The following is an 8598-nucleotide window of genomic DNA, read 5'->3' on the forward strand; positions in this document are numbered from 1 at the left end:
GGGGAGAAAACTCGGCAATCCTTACAAAGGAAAATCATTTGCTTCCTTTTTTTTTTTTTACCAGATTCTACTATAGTACGCATTTTAATGGCTGGGTTCATACATTGCGCTAAGCCTAAACATGGTTTGACTTCTGCTTCGTGTGGTATGTGAAGCCAGTCTGCTGAACAAACCATTTTTTTTAAATGCATGTGAATGTTGCCTGCTATTGACACACACGTGCCCGATGAAGGAATCTGCTGACACGTGAAGCGGCGATCTGCTTTTGGCAACTCCAGGACGTCCGTCCAGCTCCTTAAAATCAGTTACTTTTCTCTTCCCGGAGACTCGAGGCGCAGTTTAGCTGCCGGAGCGGAGATGGTTGCAGCCCGGCTTAGAAACGGTAAGGGCACAGGAAGGGGTTGGCTCAAGATCTCGGAGCTGTGCGTGGCCAGCAACGGCGGACGAATCCGGAGGAATAGATTCGGGGTGGGGAAAAGAAAGAACAAAAGGAGAGAGGCGGCCCGCCGATCCTGGATCCGCTCGTGCGTTCAGTTATGTATGTTCTAATTAACTCCCCTGAGTAACTTTGCCTTCGAAAGTGCGTCGCGAAAGCAGTTGCAGAGTCGCGCCCCTTGAGATTTAGGCCTGCCCAGCCCTGGATGGTCTGGGCTGGGGGTAGGCACTGATCGCAGCTTTTACTGGGAGCACGACCGGAGTGAAGACTGCCGCAGTTCGGAATCGTTGTCTTTCCTAGGGCGCTGCAGCCATTAACTCTTCAGCACCCACAGGTAATGATTTGGAAACGATGGCGGGGGAAATTCAGTAACATGACGGTAGTTTTGTTGTATTAAGTCACAGAGAGGAAGGGATGGGAGTGCATTGTTCGTAACGAAAACCGCATCAGCCCGCCAGGCCGCTTAGGCTCGGTTTCGTCGTAGTCTGCAGTCCTGACACGTTTGTCTTAGGTTAATTCCCGTTGAATGCCGGGAGACTTGCATTCGAATAAGCAGAACGAAGTGGCGGATATGTTACCTTGGATGTCAGGGCTCAATACCTGAATATGAGAGAAGGGGGAAAAATAGCATATGGAGAGAGAGCGCCTCTTTCCGTCACCATTGTGATGTCAACAGATGAGTTGCATGAAATGCTTTCAATCTTCATAGACATTTGCTCAGAATCAAAGTCCGTCTGTAGAATGTCTATGCAAGTGAATACAAATAGGATCCAAGGTGCAGGACGAGCTCATCATACCACGGATGAATGAAAGTGATCCTGCCATCTTAAACCAGCCACCTCTTGTCCTCCAGGAATTGTGGAACTGCAGCTCCCAGAATTCTCAGCCAGAAGAGTCTATGGCAGTGTTTCTCAAGCTTGGCAGCTTGAAGATGTGGGGCTTCAACTCCCATAATTCCCCAGCTAGCATATGCTGGCTGGGGAATTCTGGGAGTTGAAGTCCACACATCTTCAAATTGCCAAGGTTGAGAAACACTGGTCTAGGGTCATGTTAGCTGGGAACTACAATAACAACATTTCTGAAGGGCACCAGACTGAAAAATGTTATCCCATATTTGTATTTTAGGGGGTACAAAATCCTCTGACAATGGCGGCTAGAATTGCCCCTAAATGGTAATAGGAGAGTTCAAATAGGTTGGGATATATAATTTCTCTTTGATATGCCACACTTCAAGGAAATGTTGACAGAAGCACTTCCATGAGAATTCTTTTAGATTCCTTTCAAGGTCAAGGGACTGAACCACGTGACTTTCCTGCAAATGACCCTGTCACAAAATGAAGAGATAAATAAAATAAATAAATAAACTAGGGATCTGAGGGCAATATTCCCAAAGCATGTACTTTAAAAGCCAGAAAAGGCAGCTTTAGCGACCGGGGGCCCAGACTCATCAGCCCAACCAGCTAAGGGGTCAAGGAGGGCTTTGACATCATTGGAAGGAACGGGGTGAACATTGTTGGACCATTTTTTCATCATGTTTGGTCTTTTGAGGGTTTTAAGAATGAGGAGTCTTTCACCTTCCATAGGATGTGCCCTCCTATTTCCACCCTTATATCTGCATGTTTAAGCCAAATGTCATGTCATGGAAATCAGGTGATTTTGTTGCCAGGTTTCAGCAGCACAATCTCAGTATGCTCTGAGGTAGGCTGTTGAGGAGGGTCAGTGGAACAGTGGGTTGATTATCCCAGCTGCAAGTAGTAATTATTATAAACATACACTTAGGATCATTGTTGGTCACTCTAATCCTTAGAATAATCCTATAAAATATCTTGCCCTCAGAAGTGAGGCAGGCTCCTTCACTTCTGACCTTTAGGAGGGCCCTGAAAACCTGGTTCTGCCATCTTGCATGGGGCAGGCAGCCATTCATGGGGTTGGCTCGCACCTCAGAGCCCCTCCCACCTGATCAGAATTTTTAACCTCTTGGATTTTATACTTATTTATTGCATTTTATATCTGTAATTGTTTTTATACATATTGTTATTATTATAGTCTTGATTTTATTGTAAACCGCCCAGAGTCTCCCTTTTGGGGGAGATGGGTGGTAGCAAAATTTGAATAATAAATAAATAAATAAATAAAATTCATCAGGGAATTTCCATACTCACCAGCATGTTATTTGGAAGAGGAGGGTCTTGAGCATACCTCAAAATGCTCAGAAGTCAGTCCTATTTTTATGAAGCTTACAGTGACATTTAAGTGTTTACAAGATGATGCGTTTATGGCTTGTTTAAATTTGACTAAGGAATTTCCCAGCTCAATCTGAAATGCTATGCTTCATGAGATTGCCTTTATTTTGATTAGCCACTAGCTGCCCTGTAATAGCACAAACACACTCTCAAGCTCAACAGAGTACAGCCAGCTTTTCTAGTCAGATTGTGATCTTAGGCAAAATATTACCTGTCAGTTTTATCATTTGGAACAAAAGGCTCATCTTAAAAGGGCTGTTGTACCAATTACTGAGATAATTGTTGTTCTCAAGTGCTATACAGGTAGTCCTTGCTTAACAACCACAATTGGGATTGGAATTTTGGTTGCTAAGCAAAGCGGTCATTCAGTGTGTCCGACCTGATTTTATGACCTTTTTTGCGGCGGGCATTAAGCAAATCACTGCGGGCGTTAAGCTAACCATGTGGTCGTTAAGAGAATCATGCCGCTCCCCATTGATTTTGCTTGCCAGAAGCCAGCTGGGAAGGTCGAAAATGGTGATTGCATGACTGTGGGGATGCTGCGACAGTCGTAAGTGTGAGAACTGGTCACAAGTCAGTTTTTTCAGCACCATCGTAAGTCCGAGCCATCACTAAACAAATAGTTGTTAAGCGAGGACTGCCTCTATAATGCTATTGAATCATGTGACTGAGTCATAGGATTCTTAAGAAGAAGAAAATAGACTTGAACGGTGCCAAATCCTGCTTTAGATAGCATGTGTTTGGTTGAATCACAGGAGTGTGATTTCCTCGATATAGGAAATCTGGTTCCTTTTGCTTAGTTTGATCTTTTGTTTGCCATCTGTTTAATCTCCTTCCCACTTCTGCTACTGATTTCCTAAGTTCTACTTGCTGATGCACTGACTTGTATATTTCAGAAATCCCTTTGTTCGAGCAGGTTAAAGATGATGAGAGAAGAGGAGAACCTGGTGAAAGAGGAGGAAATACTGTCAGAGGAGGAGGAGGAGAACTTGGTAAAAGAGGAGGAAATATTCCCAGTTAAAGATGATGAGAAGAACCTGGTGAAAGAAGAGAAAATATTTCAGGAAGAAGAAGAGGAGAATCTGGTGAAAATAGAGGTGATTCTCCCAGAGGAAGAAGAGAACTTAGTAAAAGAGGAAGAACTTCTTCCAGAAGAAAGTTCCCTTCTGGAAGAATATGAAATCAATGTTTTTCAGATTCAAGGGGATGAAGAACCCTGTGACAGCGAACTTGGTCCTGAGATCCCAGGTTACATCCCAAAAAAGAGACATTGTAAAACTGTGCCACGCGGGGGAACTGTTGTGGAACCCAACCAAGCCACAGCTCGGAAGGGAGGAAGAATCTACAAGTGCCCTGACTGCGGAAAAATCTTTAAACGGTGCTCACCTCTTATCAGACACCGAAGAACCCATACTGGAGAAAAACCTTATGTTTGCCGCGAATGCTTGAAACGGTTCAGTGACAGCTCAGCCCTTGTGAAACACCAGAGGATCCACGCAGGAGAGAAACCTTACACGTGTCCTGAGTGCGGCAAGAGCTTTTCCCAAAGCTCGACCTTGATCGCTCATCAGAGAATACACACTGGAGAGAAACCATACAAGTGCCCTGACTGTGGGAAGAGTTTTAGCGTGAGCTCTAATCTTGTTGCTCACCAAAGAATTCACACTGGAGAAAAGCCTTTTGGGTGTCCTGTCTGCTTAAAAGGTTTTCTGGTCAGCTCCCATCTCATCAGACACTTGAGAATACATACCGCCGAGAAACCTTACATCTGCAGAGAATGTGGTGAATGCTTTACTCAAAGCTCTCACCTTGTTGTTCATAAGAGAATCCACACAGGAGAAAAACCCTATCTGTGTTCCGAGTGTGGGAAGAATTACCGCGGGATCTCCGATCTGATCCAGCATCAAAGGATTCACACAGGAGAGAAGCCCTACAAATGCTCAGAGTGTGGCAAATGCTTCAGCCAAAGCTCCTGTCTCAAGAAGCATCAGCGAATCCACACAGGCGAGAAACCTTACATGTGCCTCAGGTGCGGGAAGAGATTTAACCGGAATTCACATCTGACTAGGCATCAGAAAACCCACATGGGGTGATTTCTAAAGAATAGTTGTCTGGAAATTCCTCTCTATCACAGCCACTGAAGAAGTAAAGATGGCTGTCTCAAACATTGATCCATTCCCCATCTCCTGAAGCATCATTTGTCCAATCCTCTGAACTCAAATTGCAGGAGCGTAAAAAGATTTTGGATATGTTACCAGGATGCCTTTACGTTTTCTTCTCTGGCTCTGGTTAAGATCTCCTTTACAGATACCCCCCTCTCCATCCAAGATTCTAACAGGATGTTAGAATCTTCCCTGGATAATCCATACCTTTCCTTGTTATGATTTTGAAAATGACATCCCATTTCAGATAGGATTTTGAGAATCTCCTAACCTTCAAGTACACCTCAGGTTTCCACAGTGAAAGAACTGGAAGCTGTGAAAGGTTGTGTTGATGGCAGAGGAGGGGAACAAAGACCATAGTCAATCAGCACTCACATCAAACTCTGTGATGATGCCAACCTCTTCCCTTTTATTTTTAATGCAGTAGCACATGAAAATAGCATATATCACATGAAATTTACACATATCGTCCATTGGACTGCTTTATGGTTCCATGCTGCCACTGTCTAAAGCCAATAGAAAACCGCATGTGAGAAAAATCTGCTTTACTTTGTCCATTGTGGGGTTTGTCACAAGGCAGAGAAGGGGCCAGGATTTAGCATACCTCCTTGCCTCTGTCCCACCCACCCCCTTTCTTTTTTTAATAGTAGACTATAGAAACTTCACTGCTTGGAATCTGAGTTATAAGCTTGATCACTCTATGCTATTGTGACTCTTCATTATGGATGTTCCCAAAGCTGGCAGGTGGGATAAAATACTTGTTGAGAGCACATTCTTGTATGCAGCCATCCTGGATTTAATCCCTTGCTTTTCCAGTTTAAAGCATCTTGGGTAACATGAGTGAGAAAGATTGTTGCTATAGAGCAGTACTGCTAATCAGAATAAAAGTACTGGGTAAAGCAGCTGAATGATCTGGTATAAACTCCAGTTCTTGGCATCTGTCTCCACGGATGTCCCGTTGTACCCTAAGAAGCAAGAAAAGCAGATGGCCCTCCTTGGTATTTGTGAAGAGCAGTCTGGGATCTTATGCAGCTTGGTCACTGCCATGCATTTGTAGTGACAATATCAGAGGTTTAAATTATCAGCGGTTATTTTCCTAATTTTTTTTTTTTTTACTTTTAGTGGAGTTTATTGAAAATTTTGGAGTAGATTTCTCTGTTTCTCAAGTGACAATAGGATAGTGGCTAAAAGACTGAACTATGCATCGGAAAGACTTTGGTTTTAGTCTCACCACTGATGTTCTTGCTTGGTGGCCTTCGGCAAGTATTTCCTTGGCGTAAGTCTGCCCTGTGAAATTTGGAGTGTGGGGATAATAGCCCTGACCTAGCTTATCAAGCTGTTGTAAGGGCTATACAGCTTGAACAGTCTAAAGGTGCTCCATAAGTGCACTGTTCTTGTGTTTCTCCTTGGGTCTGGGATAATTTTAAGAGCCCTTGATGGGAAAATGCAAGTGAGTTCTACTAATATTCCTGTGTGTGTATTGCCCTATTTAGAAAGGTCTTTCCACACATAAAGATACCCATAAATCAGGGTTTCTCAACCTCAGCAACTTGAAGCTGTGTGGACTTCAACTCCCAGAATTCCCCAGCCCCTAGATGATTAGAACCAGGTAACGCAGCCTTCCACATATTGGAGAGAGAACTTTGGCAACAGAGAATCTTCTGTTTTCAGTTCTTTTCCTGAAAGAAGCCGACTGGAATAAGAGAGGGCTTCCCACTATGGAAATCTTCCTTTGGTACTTATAAAAGTATGCTGAGAGAGGAGTGAGGAGCCAGGAAAAGGGATGTAGGTTTGATTGGGGCTTGTCCCTAATCTCCTCTTTATGTGAGGAAAATCACAGGGAAGGAGGAAAAAGCTTCAGAATAGTATCTGAATCTGTGCTGAAGATGAGCAGGAGAAGTTCTTGCCTTCCCCCGAGGCAACTGTGAATGCTTCACGATGGAGAATAGAGCAGAACAAATGGAATTCCTGGTCAAGGAAAACTGGAGAGGACTGGAAGTAGAGAAGCTGACCCTAGTCTCAGCTGAAGAGTAGATGGAAGGCTGAGAGATGCCTTCAAGCTCTTTTTCTATGGAACAAGGAGAAAAAAAGACTGATGCCTTAATTTGCATGGCTGCAGAATATCTAACTTAGTATTGGAATGTTTCTCTCCATTGCCCTTTCAAGACCTGTTCCGTTTTATATCAGAACAACCTCCGTCCCATTATGGTTAAGATAGACTCTCCTGCTTGTTCTTTGCAAAAGAGTACCTGATAGTTTTCTACTCCTGGTCTAGAGAACTGTGTTGTGGCTTTTGTTTTCTTTGGTTCTTGAACACCAAAATAAGATGGTGTGTTACACTTCTAAAATACACACATGCCATATGCTTACTGGTGATTTGTACTGTGCAGTGCGTGCCCATCCATGCTTCCTCAGAATAAGTTCATTGTATTTGCAGAGGCTTTCTCTAAGGTATGTGTATATGGGAAGGCAGGCTACAGTATTTCAAACGTAACAAATAGAATGGTTTTAGATTTAAAAAATAGTTGAGGCTTCCAAATCCTATATTTGTACTTCTGATGTATTGCAGAAAATGTTCCATAGTATAAAGAGTTAGTTTTTTTTAAAAAAAAATTGAAAGAGGGAAATCATCTTAGTCTTGTTTGCACTGCATTAATTAGGTTGATGTTGACAAGGAAAGGAAAAATGGAGGGTGCATCATGTAATAGTAACATAAAATAGTATGTATTTAATCTCTTGAGTAAATTGTACCAGGAATGGGCAAGGGACATAGTGAACTGTATGAAATATGTGTTGTATGGGTCAGGGTTCAAGCCATCTTCCTGTTGTCTTGTATTTCCTGCAACACAATCTTGAGTCTCATTCTTTGGACACTCCAATTCCCAACTTTCTCCAAAATGAAGTATGCCTTTAATGACTAATTCAAGCACTGGTTAGAAGAATGCTGTAAAAGCTTCGTAAGGTGGATTTTGTATTTAATGATCATTCAAGCACTTGAAATAACTAGTCAAGCACAGTGTTGGAAAGATTCACTTCAGATACTGTATTATCTATTTTTGCATTGTTTGCCACCTCTGCAGAATAACTAGAGGATCCAAAAGGGTATGTAAATTTAAATGGAGGCCTATGTGGTAAATGTACATAGCAAATTTCATTATCATTTCTGTACTATATAAGAAAAGTTATCACACTGTGCTGTACTTTATCCTGGCTTAAAGCTGAGCAAAGAAATCAAGCTAAGGTTTGAAATTTACACATGCACAACAATGCTTTAATTCTGGTATCAGTTTTGACCAAAAGTATCAAAGGACAGGATATCTTATTTTTCCTTCCTTCTCTTTTGAAAATAGATGGAGGATGGAATGCCCACTTAGCATTAAAACTGGATATACAGTGTAGTAGACCGAATGGCTGGGTCCATACAACATGCTAGACTAGGCTACAGTAGTTGAGGGGAAATCATGATTCAGCATCTTGTGGAAATCCAGACATAGTCTTAACATCCTATGAACCACATCACCACTTTAAACAATTTGTTTTTTTTAAAGAAACTTGTTGGGCATAGCTTGTTATGTGAACACAACAACTGTATTTTTAACCCAGTTTTAAAGTACTCCATCAAGCCATTGTATATACCAGATTTCATTCTGATAGCTCGTTGATCAAGATAATTCATCTACCCCAAACTGCTTAATTGAGGTGTGTTATAAAATGTTTAAATAAATAAAAAATTGATACAAACTAGCAGAATGCCAAA

At 42.2% G+C, this 8598-nt stretch overlaps 1 protein-coding gene across 1 annotated transcript; it reads left to right on the forward strand.

Annotated features, from left to right (window-relative positions):
• Window positions 1-376: 376 nt before the first annotated feature.
• LOC134489007 (zinc finger protein 501-like) lies at window positions 377-8598 on the forward strand. Its single transcript, XM_063291397.1, has 2 exons — window positions 377-770; window positions 3576-8598. The coding sequence occupies exon 2, from the start codon at window positions 3603-3605 to the stop codon at window positions 4770-4772; it is 1170 nt and encodes a 389-aa protein (XP_063147467.1). The 5' UTR covers window positions 377-770; window positions 3576-3602; the 3' UTR covers window positions 4773-8598.

This window comes from Candoia aspera, chromosome 2 (assembly GCF_035149785.1).
Source record: "Candoia aspera isolate rCanAsp1 chromosome 2, rCanAsp1.hap2, whole genome shotgun sequence".
NCBI lineage: Eukaryota > Metazoa > Chordata > Lepidosauria > Squamata > Boidae > Candoia > Candoia aspera.